The sequence below is a fragment of the Cynocephalus volans genome, chromosome 4 (assembly GCF_027409185.1).
Source record: "Cynocephalus volans isolate mCynVol1 chromosome 4, mCynVol1.pri, whole genome shotgun sequence".
NCBI classification, from domain to species: Eukaryota; Metazoa; Chordata; class Mammalia; order Dermoptera; family Cynocephalidae; genus Cynocephalus; species Cynocephalus volans.
This window is the reverse complement of record NC_084463.1, coordinates 97,505,960-97,525,154: the sequence shown is the minus strand read 5'-3', so window position 1 is coordinate 97,525,154 and position 19,195 is coordinate 97,505,960. Positions and strand designations below refer to the sequence as shown.

Genomic DNA, 19,195 nt, shown 5'->3' with positions numbered 1-19,195 from the left:
TTAATTCCCCTACTAGATTCTAAATATTGAATTAAGGAACAGTTGTAACTTCATATCTCATGCCTTTCTCTATAGAAATGATAAAAACAGAAACTGCATATGTTTTCTTGATCTCAGTATACTCAGCACTTACCACAATTTTCTGCTCTTATAATGTTAGTAAGTTTTGTTGAAAGAAAATTAATGCAAATGGCAATAGATTTGGGAGTTGGGTTTTTCTGTATCAGACAGGAAATCGGTGGGGACAGGAAATAGTGAAATCAGAGAAAAATATCTGCCCTGTGTATTAATGTGCACTGAAAAATTCTAACTGCCTAAAGTTATCTTCCAATAAGCTTTCCATTTCCCAAGATTTTTCTCTTGCTTGGCATAAATTTCTCACACCACACAACTCTGCTCTGTCAGGCAACAGAGGCATGATCACACTACTGCAAAAGACTGTTGCTAAAATTTACTTTGCATCTGGACTAGCATTTGCACATTAGAACAGGTCTATCAGAAGTGGGGTATGAAATGAGTAAAGGTACTGCTGATATGAAGCTGCTGATACTGAGTGAACCACAGGATAGGCTATAAAACAGGGGAATAGAAAAAAGATGTTCTGCCACCCTTTCAAAGGGCCAAACTGGTAAGACACATCCTTTAATAGCGCAAGCCTTACCCCGCCTCCATCCCTTGTACCGTACCTAAAATTAAAGTAGCTGATATAAACCCCAACTCTACTGAGACAAGTTATTACCTTAGGTACTGAGGGCTACTGACACTGATTGGATACTATACCACAGGCAGGAGTGCCTCATGAGGCTACTCAGGAAGGGAGTGGGAGAAATGGGAAGGATTACTCACCAGCAGCAATGAAGTGTAGGCAGCCAGGATCCCACATAAACTCAACAAAAAAATGGACCAGAAGAACCAGTATCCTGTTCCTAGAAAAGCGACCCTGGAAAAATGTGTTTCAATTCTTAAAATACAGAAGAAATCAGAAACACCTGCACCAAGGATAGGGACAAGACCAGACTAGATGAGGCCTAAGAATATGGAGGGAGATAAGTAGAGAAGCAGTTTGTGAACACATCTGCAAGAGCTTTGGGGATATTTACTTGAGGAGTTTTAACTTTGTCCTGTAGGCAATTGGATACATTAATTGGGTCTGTGTAAGTGGTAGGAATTTTTTAAGTAATTTAGAATATATATTCAAAAATTATATCCTCTGGAATTCCAAAAGAGAAAATGTCATATCATAAATTCACCACAAAACTAATACTTTCCGTTTTGGCAGGTTCCTTGTCCGTGTACATGTATATTTTCTTGCACAACTGCAATCATAGCCACCATATTAATTGCTCTATTCTGTGTGAGAGATTTGGGCCCTTTAGTAGTTGCTAAATGATTTGATAGCTAACTTTGCGAAATGATTGCTAATGATTTGGTAAGAGAAACAATGTTATACTTGGTCTAGGTATTATACAAGGGAACTTCAAAGTTCATGGAAAAACAGAATTAAAACAATGCGAATGTTTCCTTGAACTTTCTGAAGTACACTTGTATGTCAAAGAATTTAGATTTTTCATTACAAGATAACAGAAATTACCTCCTCTCCATATAAAACCTGGAGAAATTATATTTTAAGCATATAAATTTAGGTTAGTGAACATATAACCACATTAAAAATAAGAAAAAAAATTCTCCTTGGATGTAGCCCTGGAAGGTCCTAAATCAAAGTGTATGGTTTTTACCAGATTACCTTCTCTCCTTTTTGTTCTCTTAGCCCCTCAAGTCTTACAAGAGCTTCCTGTAAAAATCACCTCAAATACCAACTATATCTCTGGATTTCCTTCTTTATTTGAATCTTGGCTACATAGTTCTTCACTGCCTGGTAGATGTCTGATCATTTAGATTTTTAAAATCATTTATCCAGCTTTTCTAATTATTCCCCTTAACTACAGAGAGCAGAACTTTTGATAGGTTAACTGTCACTTCCTTTTTCCCCGTGTGTATGTTTTAGAGTTAGACTTGTTTCCCCATTCCTTGCTATGTGAACTGTCCCAATGCCTCACTACAATGTGTCTTTTTTTCTACATCCGAAATTACTGTTTACTGACAATTGGTGATGTTGATATAAAGCATTGTGGTATGTACTGGCAAAAGATGCAACAAAACTGCATCTTGCAGGGAAAGCTGGGAAGATGTCATAGAAAGTTTCTTTAAACAGTGCAGAAAATGTGGATTGTAGATGAGCAGGTTGCACTGACTAGGCTGCTCCAAGAAAGCTGTCTTGGTTGAGTGAGAAAACCTACATCCAAAAGGTGGGTTGTGATTATGCTGCTAACAGGATATAACACAATAGACACATCCCTGTAGAGTGAGCCTACTGCATAGTCATCAGTATTGTATATTCTCAGTTCAAAGAAGTGATGGCCAAGAATGGAGACTTCCTTTTTTCAATTCCCACTGATGTACAGGAAGTCACATAAGCAAACTCCTTTTCACTCTTCTCACTCCTCTTTGTCACCACTACCACCAAGAATGAGTACAGATGACCATGACAGGAAGCAGTAGAATGAGAGGGAGAATAAACACAGTTTTTCCTTTGCCTGTGGTCCACACATGTGGGTGGGAACTTCACCCAAGTTTGGTGAAAAGGTTTTGGGCTGAACCAAACTCAATGATGATAATTTTACATGTGACTGAATATCCAGAAAAAAAGACCTTTTAGGTTGAAAGGAAGTAAAATAAATATCTAATGTTTAGAAATGATTAGAAAAATAAAGGTACCATTAAATGTCAAAGCTTAAGTTTTCTTTGTTACTTGGAAAGCAAAGTCAGTATCACTATTTGTTTAAACTGTTTGATTCTCTGGCTGTATCTAGACTGCTATTAAGGCCATATTTAACGTTTTTCATTTCAAAAAAATTCTTTCAAGATCTCTGTTTGATTGTTTTGATAACACTTGAGCTTGTGTTAAAACATCCTATTCTTGTTTCACGAATGTGAGTTCTTCCTTTACTTCTCAGGAGATTTATAAAGATATAAAGTTTTGTGGATCTTCTCTGAATGTTCTATTAATTATGTTTTCTTGGGTGCAAGTTCTTCTATTTGTTGGCTTCATTGGGTTTATTTGCTGACATTCCTTACATGTTCTCTGATTCCTGGTTGCAAGCTCACCTTCTATAGAATATTTTTTTAAAAAAGGCTACTGATTTACATTCCCCTACCAAATTTTATGCAAATTTCTCTTGTGATCCATCCTATACTGGGAATGGAACTCTGAAGAAATGTAGTTTCTCTTTAGCTAATCAACCCAGTCAGTACACCACCAAAGTCCACTGATTGTCAACTTGGTATCCAAACACACCTCTATTAACCATCCTTGCCTATTGTCTAACATAATACAATTATCTCTCATACAACCAAAAGCACACCAACGCTCTCCCCAAGAGAAGATACAAAGTTCCTTTATCACCATTGGGTGATATTCATTCCTCTAATTTATGTACTGATATATAATATTAACCACAATAGTAGTTATGGTCACATAACACATGTGTTGTTTAATGCTAAAGAAATGGGAGAATATAAAAATTTATATATTACATACATACACACACACACACACAACACACACGCACGCACGCACACACACAGAATTCTGGCCCCCATAACCTTTATCTGCTGGCGTCACATGAGCAATAATGTTACATGAGATAGCAAGACGGACTTTGCAGATGTAATTAAGGTTACTAATCAGATGACTTTAAAACAGGGAGATTATCCTGGATTATCTCGGTGAATCCAATGTAATCACAAGCTCCTACAAATCAGAAGAGGAAGGCAGATAAATGTGTTAGAAAGAGAAGTAAGAGAAATCCAAAGTGTGAGAAGGACTTTACACAACACTGCCAGCCTTGAATATGTAGGCCTTAAATTAAGGAATGCACTGGCTTCTAGAAGCCTAAAATCAACTCCCAGCAGACAACCACCAAGGAAACAGGTACTCCCTACACTCCTACAACAACAAGGAACTGGATTCTGCCAACAACTTGAATGAACTTGCAAGTGGATTCTCACTCAGAGCCCCTAGGTAAAAGGTCAGACCAGATGGCAACTTGATTTCATCCTTATGAGATCCTAAGCAGAGCACCCACTGAGTATGCCAGACTTCTGACCGACAGAACTGTAAGATAATACATGGGTATTGTTTTAAGCTGCTAAATTTGTGGTAATTTGCTATGGCACCAATGGAACTTACTTGTGGCTTTAGGACCTGCAGAAGCTCACTCTTATATATACAACTTCTATTTAATGATGGAGTGTTGCTGTGGGGCTACTGCCTACTGCTGAATATGTATGTTTCTTCCAACTATGCATTCCAGAACTAGAGAAATAATGACAAAATGACTTTGGGGACCACTATACCCACTGAGGAGATGGGCCTAAGCCAAAACCCCATTTATTACCTAACATCAAAAAGTCCCTACTTTGGTGAATCACAGTGGTGGTTTTTTGTTTGTTTATTGTAACAGTTTATTGTACATACCCATGGAGTAGAGAGTCGAATATCATTACCTGCATGCAACATGTGATGCTCAAATCACGATAATTAGTATATTCAACATTATACAATGCAATCGTTTTTTCATGGCCCTTTATCAATTTCTCCCTTACCCCCCTCCCCCTTCTCCTCCCTCACTTCTGGTAACCTCAGTTCTGTTCTCTCCTTTTGAAAGTTCAATGTATTATTGTAATTGTTTTATCTTTTTTCTTTTATTTATTTATTTTTTTAGCTCACACTTATGAGTGAGGACATGTGGTTTTCCTTTCTGTGCCTGGCTTATTTTACTTAAAGTAATTTTCTCTAAGTTCATCCCTGTTGCTGCAAATGGTGGAATATCATTCTTTTTTATGGCAGAGAAGTATTCTGCTGTGTAAATACACCACATTTTCCTTATCTGGTCATCTGATGATGGCCATTTAGGTTGTTTCCAACTCTTGGCTATTGTAAATAGAACTGCAATAAAAATGTGGGTGCAGGTATCTCTTTGACATGAAGATTTCCATTCCTCTGGGTATATACCCAGCAGTGGGATTGCTGGATCATATGGCAGTTCTATCTGTAGTTGTCTGAGAAACCTCCATAATGTTTTCCATAATGGCTGTACCAATTTACAGTCCCACCAACAGTGTAGAAACGTTTCCCTTTCTTCACATCTTTGCCAGCATTTGTTATTCACTTTTTCATAAGAGCCAGTCTAACTGGCACAAGATGATATCTCAATGTGCTTTTGACTTGCATTTCCCTGATGCTGAGTGATGTTGAACATTTTTTCATGTGTCTGCTGGCCGTTTGTATAACTTCCTTTGAGAAATGCCTATTCAGCTCCTTTGCCCATTTTTTAATCACGTTCCTTGTTTTTTTACTGTTAAGTTGTTTGAGTTCCTTGTATATTCTGGATATTAATCCTTCATTATATGTATTGTTTGCAAATATTTTCTCCCACTCTGTAGGCTGTCTTTTCACTATGTTAATTATTTCTTTTGTTGTGTGAAAGCTTTTCAGTTTGATATAATTTCATTTGTTTATTTTTCCTTTTGTTGCCTGTGCTTTGGGGGTCATATCCACAAAGTTTTTGCCCAGTCCTACTTCCTGAAGTGTTTCTCCTGTTTTCTTCTAGGAGTTTTATAGTTTCAGGCCTTATATTTAAGTCTCTAATCAATTTCAAGTTGATTTCGGTATATGGTGAGAATTATGTGTCTAGTTTCATTCTTCTACATATGGATGTCCAATTTTCCCTGTACCACTTATTGAAGAGGCAATCTTTTACCCACTATATGTTCTTGGTGCCTCTGTCAAAGATCAATTGGCTGTAATTATGTAGGCTGACTGTGTCTCCAGTGTCTGTTTTTATGCCAGTACCAAGCTATTTTGGTTACTATAGCTTTGTAGCATAATTTGAAGTCATGCAGTGTTATGCCTCTGGCTTTATTTATTTATTTGCTCAGGACTGCTTTGGTTACTCAGGGGTCTTTTCTTGTTCCACATGAATGTTAGGATTGTTTTTTCTGTTTCTGTGAAGAATGTCATTGGCATTTTGATGGGGATTGCATTCAATCTGTAGATTGCTTTGGGTAGTATGGACATTTTCATAATGTTAATTCTTCCCATCCAAGAGCATGAAATGTCTTGCCATCTTTTTGTATCCTCTTTAATTTCTTTCAACAGTGATTTGTAGTTCTTGTTGTACAGATCTTTCATCCCCTTGGTAAAATTGATACCTAGGTATTTTATTTATTTGGTGACTTTTGTAAATGGGCTAGCTTTCTTGATTTCTTTTTTGGCTAGTTTGTTGTTGGAGTATAAAAGCATGACTGATTTTCACGTGTTGATTTTGTATCCTGCAATGTTACTGAAATTGTTGATCAACTCTAAGAATTTTTTGGTAGAGTCTTTAGGCTTTTCTATAGATAGGATCATGTCATCTGCAAATAGGGACAATTTGACTTCATCTTCTCCAATCTGGATGCCCTTTATTTCTTTCTCTTGCCTGACTGCTCTGGCTAGTACTTCCAATACTATGTTAAACAGGAGTGGTGAGAGTGGATATTCTTGTCCTGTTCCCATTCTTAAGGGGAAATCTTTCAGCTTTTCCCCATTCAGAATGATATTGGTGGTGGATGTGTCATATATGGCTTTTATTGTGTTGAGATACTTTCCTTCTAGACCTAATTTTCTGAGTCTTTATCATTAAGGGATGTTGAATTTTGTCAAATGCTTTTTCTGCACCTGTTGAGATAACCATATGGGTTTTTCCTTGATTTTGTTGATGTGGTGTATCACATTTATTGACTTGTGTATGTTGAACTATCCTTGCATCCCTAGGATAAATCCCACTTGATCATGGGGTATAGTTTTTTTGATGTGTTGTTCTATTGTAATTGCTAATATTTTGTTGAGGATTTTTGTGTCTATGTTCATCAAAGATATTGACCTGTAGCTTTTTGCTGTTGTGTCTTTGTCTGATTTTGGTATCAGGGTGATGGAGGCCTCATAGAATGAGGTTGGTAGAATGGCCTTTGTTTCAATTTTTTGGAATAGTTGGAAAAGAATTGGTATTAATTCCTCTTTTAAGGTTTGGTAGAATTCAGCAGTAAAGCCTTCTGGTCCAAGGCTTTTCTTTGTTGGGAGACTGCTGATTACTGCTTCAAAATCATTGCTTGTTATTGGTCTGTTCAGGTTTTCTGTTTCTTCTTTGTTCATTGTTGGTAGTTTGTATGTGTCCAGAAATTTATCCATTTCCTCCAGGTTTTCAAATTTGTTGGTGTATAGTTGTTTATGATAGTTTCTAATGATTCTTTGTATTTCTGTGGTATCAGTTGTAATGTCTCCTTTTTCATTTCTAACTTTTGTTATTTGGGTCTTCCCTCCTCTTTTTTGAGTTAGCCTAGCTAATGGTTTGTCTATTTTATTTATCTTCTTGAAAAACCAACTTTTTGTTTCATCGATCTTTTTTCATTTTTAGGGTTTCTATTTCATTTAGTTCTGCTCTGATCTTAATTCTTTCTTTCTGTCTACTGATTAGGGATTGGATTGTTCTTGTTTTTCTAGTTCTTTGAGATGTAGCTTTAGGCTGTTTATTTGAAATCTTCCTATTCTTTTGGTGTAAGTGTTTACTGCAATAAACTTCCCTCTTAGTACCACTTTTGCAGCATCCCACAGGTTTTAGTATGACATGTCTTTATTTTCATTAGTTTCTTGAAATTTTTTTATTCCTTGTCTAATTTCTCCTTGTACCTATATGCTGTTCAGGAGCACATTGCTTAATTTCCATGTGTTTGTATAGTTCTCAGAGTTTTGCTTGTTATTGATTTCTAGTTTTAATTTGCTGTGGTCTGAGAAAATACTTGGAATGATTTCAATTTTTCTAAATTTGTTTAGACTTGATTTGTGACCTAACATGTGTTCTATCCTGGAGAATGCTCCATGTGCTGATGAGAAGAATGCATATTCTGTGGTTGTTGGTGAAATGTTCTGTAGATATCTGCAAAGTCCAATTGGTCTAATATGTGGTTTAAATCCTGTATTTCTCTATTGATTTGTTGCCTTGATAATATGTCCAATGTTGGAGGGCTGGCCCGTGGCTCACTTGGGAGAGTGTGGTGCTGATAACACCAAGGCCACAGGTTTGGATCCCTACATAGGGATAGCTGGTTCACTCACATGGGAGAGCATGATGCTGACAACACCAAGTCAAGGGTTAAGATCCCCTTACTGGTTATCTTTTTTTTTTTTTTTTTGTCTTTTTGTGACCAGTAAGGGGATCGCAACCCTTGGCTTGGTGTCACCTGCGCCGCGCTCAGCCAGTGAGCACACTAGCCATTCCTATAAAGGATCCAAACCTGCGGCAGGAGCGCCACTGCACTCCCAAGTGCCGCACTCTCCTGAGTGCACCATGGGGCCGGCCCTTACTGGTTATCTTTAAAAGGGGGGGGTGTGGTGCTGATAATATGTCCAATGTTGGGAGAGGGGTGTTCAGATCCCCCACTATTATTGTATTTGGGTCTATTTATTTCCTTAGACCTAATAGTGTTTGCTTTATATATCTTGGCTCCAATGTTGGGTGGATATATATTTATGATTGTTATGTCTTCTTACTGGATAGATCCCTTTATCATTATACAATGGCCTTGTCTCTTTCTATAGCTTTGGTTTAAAGTCTATTTTATCTGATATAAGACTAGCAACTCCTACTTAGTTTTGATTTCCATTTGTGTGATATATCTTTTTCTATCACCTCACTCTTAGTCTGTGTGTGTCTTTACTGGTGAGGTGTGTTTCTTGTAGACAGCATGTAGTTGGGTCTACCTTTTTAATCTAATCAGCCAGCCTGTGACTTTTGAGTGGCTAATTTAATCAATTTACATTTAGGGTTGTTACTGAAAGGTATTGCCTTACTTCTGACATTTTACCAATTTTCATTTGAATGTTTTAAGTATCTTTTGTTTCTTTCTTATTGTTTGTCTTCAGTTTTTGTTGGGTTTTGGAGGTGGTAAGATACAGTTTCTTTCTCTTTCCCATTTGCATTTTAGTTCTACCAGTGGGTTTTGTTCTTTCTTGTGTATTCACAATAGTGATTATCTTTTTTTGGATTCCAGATGCAGGACTCCTTTGAAGGTTTCTTGTAGGGCTGGTCATGTGGTGGTGAACTCTCAGTTTTTGTTAGTCTGGGAAATACACTATTTCTCCCTCATTTCTGAAGGATAGCTTTGCTGGGTATAATATTCTTGGCTGCACTGATAGGTAACCCACAGGACTGCAGGAATCTGCTCTGCAGGGAGCTGCACTGTGATGGGCAATGGTTCTGGGACCAGACAATTGCTCTGGCAACTGCAGCAGCAGTGGCAGTGGGCCCGTTTCCATCTTCCTCTGTGGGAGGAACATGCCCTGGGCAACTCTAGTCTGCCATCTTCCCAGAAGTCTCACAGTGGTGTTTCAGATCTCCAGGAATTCATTTCAGTTCAGAGTAGTGTCCAGCAACTTCCTAAAAAGTATTTCTTCTTTCCAAATTCACAGCCACCCTGGTAAATTGCCAGAGGTTCCTTGGGGAAAACTAGTAAGAAGATTGACAGTATATACTTTTGGCTGTGTAGGAGGGTCCTTACTCAAGGACTTCCCTTCATTTAGGGGCCTCTGAGTCTGTGAACTGGCCAAGTCTATTTTTGAAGGAATTTGTTAAGGAGCCACACTCTCTGTGGTGGTGATTCATTTCATGAGATTCATTTCATGGTGTGGTTCTCTTCATGAGAACTAGAGCATTAATACAGAAATAACCTAAGAAAGATTTTAGTAGGCTGCCTATCTATTTCAGTTTTAGGGATGCTATAATCAACTAGCCAAAACCAAATATCTTCTCAGGTCAGACCACTTTTATTAATGTGTCAACTCTGCTGCCCATTATGGTAACTATACTCATCTTGGCTTTGGCAATTAAGTGCCATAACTTGGTGCCTGCAACCAAGAGATCTCATAATTCCCAATGAATTCAGAGTGTCTGGTTTGATGGCAGCAGCTGGCTGGTCAGTTAGGTCAATTGGCTAGAGAGTAGTCCAGAGTTTGATCCCTATGGCCAGCCACAAAAAAAGAAAAATGAGAAAAAAAAAAAAAAAAAAAAGGACTGGTTTGATGGCAGCAGCTCTTACTATCATCCCTTTACTACTGAAAACAGGCACCATAGCTCATTATACAGAAGTCCCCCCACTTTCCATTTCACTTTCTGCAGTTTCAATTACCTACAGTCAACCACAGTTCAAAACTATTAAGTGGAAGATTCCAGAAAAAAGCAATTCATAAGTTTTAAATTGTGCACTATTGAGTAGTGTGATGAAATCTCATACCATTCTGCCCCATCCCACCTGGAACGTGAATCACCCCTTTTTCCAACATATCCATGCTGTATATGCTACCCGCCTGTTAATCACTTAGTAGCCACCTTGGCCACCAGATTGACAGATCACAAGAAGAAGGGTGAGTATAGTACAATAAGATATTTTAGGAGAGAGAAAGAGACCACATTCACAACACTTTTATTACAGTACATTGCTATAACTGTTATATTTTATTATTGTTGTTGATCTCTTACTGTGCCTACTTTACAAATTGAACTTTATTATAGGTATGTATGTAAAGGAAAAAAACATAGTATACATAGGATTCTGCACTATCCATGGTATCAGGAATCCACTGGGGGTCTTGGAATATATCTCCTGCAGAAAAGACATTATACCCCTTATTTTCATTAAAACATTCTGTGAAAGCAACTACTTAGTCAACCAAAGTTGTAGCTTCCATAGCTACTTGATTAAAGGTGTCTATAGGTAATAATTTAAGTAAATGTTTTACCAGTGCATGCCATGAACAATCACTGTCTCCTTTACCACTGGAAACAGGGCTCTTAAATCTTTAAATTTAATCAACTCAGAGAACCAATTCTAGAGAACCCAGAACCCACTTAGAGAACCCATCCTTAAGGTTCTGTCCCTCTAGAACTGATGCTGATACCAATTTTTATATCTGTAATGGTTTGAGCAGCAGAACCACTATGAGTGATATAAAATAAGAGATTTATTAAAGAGATTAGAGTTTGCACAACATAGGAACTTACAGAGAAATCTCTACAAGAAGTTGTTGCCTTTACATTTGGTATTAGGCCTTAAGTCACTATATTTAGTCAGGCTGGCAATCAGGGAAAAAAGGTAGATATGAAGTGGTGAAAGTTAAGGGCAAACTAAAACTTCCAAGGATGAACTGGAACCCACAATGACAAATTCAACTTTGTAAATGACTCTCACTGCCATTAGCCTCTATAGCATGGGAAACCTACAGAAGGATCTAGCATTCTTTGCCATGAAGTTGGACAAAAACTGGGTTTGAGACTGAGATAAACTAAAGGAAGAGATCTGGTGGAAGTCAGAAGAGTTGCAGATTCAAGTGCTTCCCACACCAACAAGGTGAGTCTGTAGATCAGAGACAATGTCTGCATACTGCCACAATGCTTATTCCCCTTCACCAACCTTCAGAACATAAAAAATGGCTGCTGCTTCACTTGTGTTTTCCACATCTTGTGCCAATTTCTCTTGAAATTGAAACTGTACAGGGAAGAGAAATGAAGTTCCAGCTTAGCTAAACTGACAGCAGAAAGCCACCACAGACATCAAATCACAGATTTAAGAAGGTCTAAGAACCTCAAGTAGAATAAAAGCAAAGAAAACCATATCTACACACATCATAGCAAAATTATTGAAAACCAAATATAAAGAGGAAACTCTTGAAAGCAGACAGATGAAAAAAAACAGATTACTTTCAAAAGAACAAAAATAAGACTGATGGCAGACTTCTCAAGAGAAATAATTAAAGCAAGAAGATAAAAGAATAAAAATTCAAAGTGCTAAAAGAAAAAATCTGCTGAATTAAAATTTTACACCCAGCTAAGATATCCTTCAAGATGAAGATAAAATAAAGCCATTTTCACAAAAATAAAAACTGCAAGAATTTGTCACTAGAAATTCTTATTAAAGGAAATACTAGTAAGTATTTTTATCCGGGGGGGCAAGGGGCAGGGTGAAGAAAGACCCTAAATGAAAGATCAGAGATTCATGATGAAATAAAGAGCAATAAAAAAGGTAAATATGTAGGTAAATCTAAATGAATATTACTATACAAAACAACAATAATAATGTCACAAGTGGTTGAAAATTTATGTAGAATTAAAACACATAAGGACATAGCTTATAAGTCATAAAAAGGTAAATGAAGTTAAATTATTTCAAGATCTTTGTATTATCCAAAAAAGGGTTAAAATACTAATTAGTATTAAACTTTGATGAGTCAAGATTACATGTTGTAATTTCCAGAGTAGCTACAAAAAAGATAGCAAGAGTGAGTCGGATAGAAAAATGTGAGTACACCTTCCAAGATAATAGAGGGGAAAAAATAAAATAATTTTTAAAACCTTAATATAAAATAAGCCAAGAAAAAAGAAAATAAGAATATAGAACTGGCAGGACAAGAGCATTAGGAAAATTATGGATGTAAGCTGAAATATATCAGTAACTATGTTAATACAGAGATGTCTTTTTATTTGGAATACAATGAAAAATATTGCCATACTGGATTTGAGAAACCCAAACATATGCTATTTACTAGAGACTTTTCCAAACATAAGATACAAAGAGGTTAAAAAGAAAATGATGAAAAGATAAAACAACTAAAGCTAGTATAGCTATATTAATATCATATAGTTTTTAAGGTAAAACATATGAAGAAAACAAAAGATTATGCCTACTTTTAAAATATAAAGAGTAACTTTGCACTAGCATCAAACACTTCACTGGTACTCAGACTTGTGTCCAACTTGTACACTGCATATTGGAGGTAGAGGATCACAAGTAGGGGATGGCTTCAAGGGAGATTATGGAAGTTGGCCAGTAAGCATTTCAGTCTGGGGAGCAACGGTGATGATTCCTTGAGCCATGCTTATGGTTAATGCAAAATCCTGTTGTGAGGGACATTTTTGTAGCATGCCATGGAATACCAGTTCTAAAAAGTAGCTAGGGACTAGTGCTTGACTAGGGGCATTGTGAGATGAAAGTAATAATGATGAACATGACCAGTACGGACTGATGACCAGAGGTTCCCTTTCCTGCCACCACACTATTTCAGCTATATTGTATTAAGTCCTAGCTAGGACTTTGATACCACTCAATGGATGGGGAGAGATCCAGAAAAATTTGGATATTAGACTTTGCACAGTCCTTGGCAACTACAGTTCTCAGACCCAGATATTCTTAAACTTATATACAAAGAAATGAATAATTCAGAACTGGTCCATAAATACACTATGTATGAACTGATGGTAAAACTTACTGAATACTCCCAAAGGATAAATGGGCAAAAGAAGAAAAATGAAAAAAGAAAATAAATTAGCTTTGAAACTCAATGATTCTAATAAAAACAAAACAAAAAATAACTCCATCAGAAAATTAATAAAAATTATTCAAAATTAGAATATTTAATGCTACCAGCAGCAGATTAAAATAGAAGCTATCATATACCTCTGTTGTAAATGGAAATTGCTATAAAATTTTGGGAAAGTACTTGGCGATAGGCATAATGAATTTTAACAGTGCTTATTCTTCTTGACTCAATAACCTCACTTTTGTGGGAATCTATTCTAAGAACATTAATCAGAATACAAAGATTTCTCTGTACTATTATTTTATAAAAACAAGAAAATTAGAATCACTCATAATGCCTAACTATAAAAAATGGCTAATTGTATCATAGCATCTTCATGTCATGAAACATTTTGAAACCATTTTAAATGATGTTTATTAGGAGTTTTAATACCTTCATAAAATGTTTATAATTATTTTAAGTAAAAAGGGAAAATAAAATTATATAAACAGTATGAGCAGAGTAATATAAAAATAAGCATAGAAAGAAAGGCTGGGAAATAAGTATTAAGTGACTGTCACTCAAGAATGTGACTTAGCAGATATTATATTTCCTTGTTTTCTACATTTTTTTACACTTAAAATAACAAAACATATTTTACTCCTTTAAAGGGAAAAATAAACTGTATTCCATTTTTTAAAAGCTTCACAACCGGGCCGAGCCCGTGGCGCACTCGGGAGAGTGCGGCGCTGGGAGCGCGGCGACGCTCCCGCCGCGGGTTCGGATCCTATATAGGAATGGCCGGTGCACTCACTGGCTGAGTGCCGGTCACGAAAAAGACAAAAAAAAAAAAGCTTCACAACCAAATATACACTTGTCCTCTAAATACCAAATAATGCATAAGATTTACAGCAAGGTTAGAAGGCAACAGGCCAGAAAAACTAGAAGGGCTGAGAGCAATCCCAGAGTGCGACTTCGGCCATGAAAGGGTGCTAAAAAGGGATGTCTGTCCCTGTGTTCAGAGTCCTAGAAGCTCCCTAAGGACAGAAGGAGGAGGCAGAGGTTATCAGAGAGGCAGGGTTCAGAGACAGAGATCATGAAAGACCAATTAGTGTAGGCATCAGTAACCCAGACAGAGAGACTGAGGAGCAAGATATCAAGGAATACAAGATATCAGGGAATCGTTATCTGAGGAGAAGGACTGGGGACAATGGAAGCATAGAGAAAGCTTCCCACTGAGCCAGATTTGGTCTAAGAGTGAGGCTGAGCACAGGTAAAAGAGAAATACAGGTTAGGGTGCTAGGCATCCCACCCCTGTCCCAGAGTCAGGCCTCTCACCCACAAGCTATGGGAAGCCCAGTTTTGTTTACCCTCCATACTATGCCACCATATCTGTTCAACCTGAGGTACAATCCAGGTGGCTATCAGCCCTTACACAAATGAAAGTACAAAAAGTGAAACTTACCAGTCAATGCCAAAGTATTCATTTGAGGTCTCTATCCACAGGAACAGTAAAATCACAGATAAGACAAATGACATTATCAGAAATGGGCAAAATAATTGCTCACTCTGGGAAGAGAAAGAAGAAGTCTCACTTAGCTCCATTTATCCGTGTTAGCTCAGCAATTTCTGTATACACTTGTCAAAAGTTAGTACAGCTGTAGTGCCATGGATTACCTTCCCCAAGCTGAAGTGATCACTCCTTCTTTTTACCCATATTGAATGTTGCATATACCTATTTATAACACTTATTACATTTAACTGTAATTGTGCGTTTATTTCTGATGCTACACTGTTTCTTCTTTGAGAAGAAATTTCTCTTAAATATTCCTGTACTGCCAATATCTAACATAGTTTTCTCAGTTTAGCCAATTTTCAACAATCACCTGTAGAGTTCATCCACCTCTCCATCTAGCAAATGTTTGCTCAGTGATTCATTCATTGTGTATTCATTCATTCATCATTTATCCATTCATTTATCTACTCACTCTGGGTAGGAAGGTGGAATCAGAGTTAGAGAATAAACATTTTTTGAGTAGCTATTTCGTGCTGGGGACTTCACAAGCTACTTTAGTTTCTCATAAGAGCCATATGAGTTAGGTATGATTAACCTCATTTTGCAGGAAAAAGCTCAGAAAGGTAAAGTGATTGGCTCAAGATCACATAGTCAAGAAGTGTGCAGGAGCAGGACTGGAACACAGACCTGTGTGAGCTCAAAGCCCGGAGGATATCTTTATGGAGGAAGTATTTAAAATGAGACTTGAAGGCAACTCCCCACACTGAAAATCATATCACAAACAAGCCATGCCACAGAATGCCAAACCTTTCCCAGGAGGATTAGATTTGAGTTGCTCTCTGACTTACAATTTTTAAAGCTTCTGTATCACATGAATAAGAAATTCCATATCTTTGGGACACAGTTTTTAATCTGTTAAAAAATGGAAACAATAATCCCTACCCTCTCTAAATTCTGACGTTATTGTGAGGAGTAAGAATAAAAATATAAAATGGAAAACATAAAAAGGGCATTCCAAAAAGCTAAGGAGAGACATACAGGTTTCAGTGCAGTAAACTACTACCGTCCGGGCACAGGAGAATGAAGAGCATGGGATCTGACTAAGGTCTTAAACACATTCTCTTCACGAAACTTGTGAGGACTTTTAAAACATTTATCATTGGTTAGAGTGTCATGTTATAACACCAAGGTCATGGTTTAGATCCCTGTACTGGCCAGCTGCCAAAAAAAATTTTTTTAAATAAATAAAACATATACCAGATAATGTCACTCCCCTGCTCGAAACCCTCTCAGAGCTTCCTACTGTACTAGAATATCATCCAAACTGCCTACCGTGGCCCACAAGGTCTTACATGATCAACACCTACCCATCCTTGACCTCATCCCATTCTACACTCTGACTTCATTTCCAGACGCCGGCTACACTGGCCTTCTTTCTGTTTCTAGAACATAACCAAATCTGTTCCCACCTCAGGAGCCCAGGATGTACACAACTGGCTCTATCTCCTCATTTAAGAGAGATCAAACAACACATTTTCAAAAAGGTCTTCTCTAACCACTCTCTCATCCCAGTTTCTAACACATTTTCCTATTTTATTATCTTCACAGATCTTATCACTATCTGAAATCATCTTTCTTCATTTACTGTTTATTACCTAATTCATCCCACTAGAATGTATACTGCAGGAAGACCTAAGGCCTTAGCTTATCTCAGTCACAGTGGCTCGTATGAAGTGTTCAATAAATTTTTTGTTGAATAAACCCATTTCCTTTTTTTGATTCTCATTGTTGCCACCATGGATCAAAAAATTTTCAAAAGCTCCCCACTGTTTACAGGATAAAGTTCAAATATTTCTGCCTGACATAAAGATGCTCTATAATTTGATCAAAATATTCCTTTCCAACACTGCTTCTTACTGTTTATTCCCTTACATGCCCCTAAATTCTACTGTGGAAATTCATTTTTCCCTAAACACCCCTGTGCTTCTCCATTTCTGGACATTCATCTTATTCCCTCCACCAAGAATCCCCTGTACTATCACTTCTCTATGTCACTTCCATAAGTCAGTGATTCCAAGAACAGTGACAATAATAGCTAACATTTATTGAGTGCTAATTGTGTGCCAAGGCCAATTCAAAGTGTTTTCCACATATCACTTCTTCTGCCCTTACAACTAACCCTGCTGGTGGGTACTGACGCACTGGGATGTCAAGTAACTTGCCTAAGCTCCCACAAGGGGGTAATTCAAATTTGGAGATAGCAGTGAAGGCATAATTTGAATCTGGGCAGTCTTTCCCCAGAACACAAGATCTTAGTGCTTATGCTATACTCCTTCCTCTAAGCAGAAAAGGGCCTTGAGAATTATCTAGCTCAACTCCCTAGTTATAAAGAGGCTCAAAGATATCACATAACCAGCCCAAGGGCAGAGTTGGAATTAGGACCCATACACACTTCCGGCTCTGGTCCAGAGATTTTTCCATTACACCACACTGCCTCAAATGTCACCTTTTCCATGAAGCCTCCCTTTATTTTTTCCTCTATGTTCTTCTTTATAGCTCTCATGGGACTTTCTACCTCATCCCTAAGTAATAAATATCTGTTGAATCTATTCACTCTTGTCCATCTTTACCACCATTACTCTAATCCAGGCCACCAATATCTCCTATTTGGAATACTGATGTTGCATTCTCTTTGAAAGCAAAAGGTCTCCCTGCATTAGTTTTGTTCTTTCCAATACATCCTCCACATAATCAAATCATCATTCCAAAACATAGCTCAGACTACATCACCAGCTTAAAATCTTTATGGACTCTTTATTTCCTATATAGCAGAGGTCCAATTCTTAAAACCACACAACATCTGACCCATCTCTCTCTCTAGCTTCATTCCCCATCACTTCTCCATTCATATCCTCTGTTCCATCTAAAATGGGCTGGCACATACACACAATCGTAGAACATCTCTCATTATATTGAGATTGTATGTGCACTTGTCTTTCTCCCCAGAAGACTGTGAATTCCTTGACAGCAGGAACCGTGCCTGAAGCTCTTTGGTTATACCCAGTGACTAACACAGAAGCCAAATATCTGGGCAGGAAAGAGATAGGAAACAGAAGAACATTCCTGCCTACTCCAGGGAAGCCTCCCATTTCCTACCCCTTTTCTTGTGTTCCCTAGCTCAGGCATAAGATATCAGTGACCCAACTTGTCAGATTCTTGGACATAGCTGGAACATGTTTATAAGTAAGTGAAGGTACATGATTTGGCCCTCTTCTACTCACTTCAGTGTGCTCATCATATAATCTTTTAAACTATGCAGCCCATCATAGGGTCCCAACACATGGCTTAGAGAAAGAAAGACATCTTCAATGAAGCTAGGCCACATGCCCCAACTCAACCTTACTACAGCTCTTCATTAGGGAAAATCAGGCACTGGCTTGACAAATAATGAAGAAGCACCTTGTTTCCCACTTGCTGATTTTTCCTCACAAGTTTCTCCATTGAGAAACTCACAGAAAAGAGAGAATTATCAAAGATTCAGGAATTCCTGTAATCCCTAGCCAAAAATATCTAATTGCACCCAAACCTCATTTGTTCTTGAAGGTTCACTGAATGAAAAAAATGTAAAAGTGAATGAATGAGTAAATGACATAAGACAGGTAGAAAAGAAAAGAAAAGAATAAAAGTGAAAGCAAATGAAGAAAGCAAGTACATGTTTTCATGAATTTAACTTTGGCTCCAGAATTGGTACAGTATTTTCATGAAAGAACTAGAGCCTTAGCATTCCCAGTCCTGGAGTCTCTAATTAGCCCAGGAGTCTCACTGGGCCCAGGGCCAGCTCACGCTCCCCAATCTGAGAAAGTGTGGTCCCAGCTCCTTCCCATCTCTCTGTACCTGAGTGCAGCAACAGGATCCAAGTTTAGTTGTCTCCCATTGTCCATATTTCCAGTGGCAACTGTAGCAGCCAGTAAGAAAGGTGATATAGCATTGGTGGCTGAAGAACTGAGAAATCCATGGATTAAAGCTTTCTGGTTTTTCTGTCCCCTTCCTCGTGGGCTCTATCCTGTTGACCATATTTGATATAATACACCCTTTTGCTGGAAATGACAAAATAAAACAATCAGGATCTAGTGTAGCTCCCCTTAATGTACTCTACCCCACCATTCTATAGAAAATTCTATCAAATATAGATGAATAAGAAACCATTAACAATCAAGGATAATATGCAAGAT

General features: G+C 37.6%; 1 protein-coding gene across 1 annotated transcript in view; it reads right to left on the bottom strand.

The window, feature by feature from the left end:
* The window catches only part of GDPD4 (glycerophosphodiester phosphodiesterase domain containing 4), an 89,791-nt gene extending 70,754 nt beyond the window's left edge, over positions 1-19,037 (bottom strand). The window contains exons 1-3 of the mRNA XM_063094872.1: positions 18,858-19,037; positions 14,913-15,016; positions 847-940 (exon numbers count right to left, since the gene is read on the bottom strand). Coding sequence (XP_062950942.1) covers positions 847-940; positions 14,913-15,016; positions 18,858-19,037 — 378 coding nt within the window. The remainder of the gene's footprint in view (positions 1-846; positions 941-14,912; positions 15,017-18,857) is intronic.
* Between the last annotated feature and the right edge of the window lie 158 nt (positions 19,038-19,195).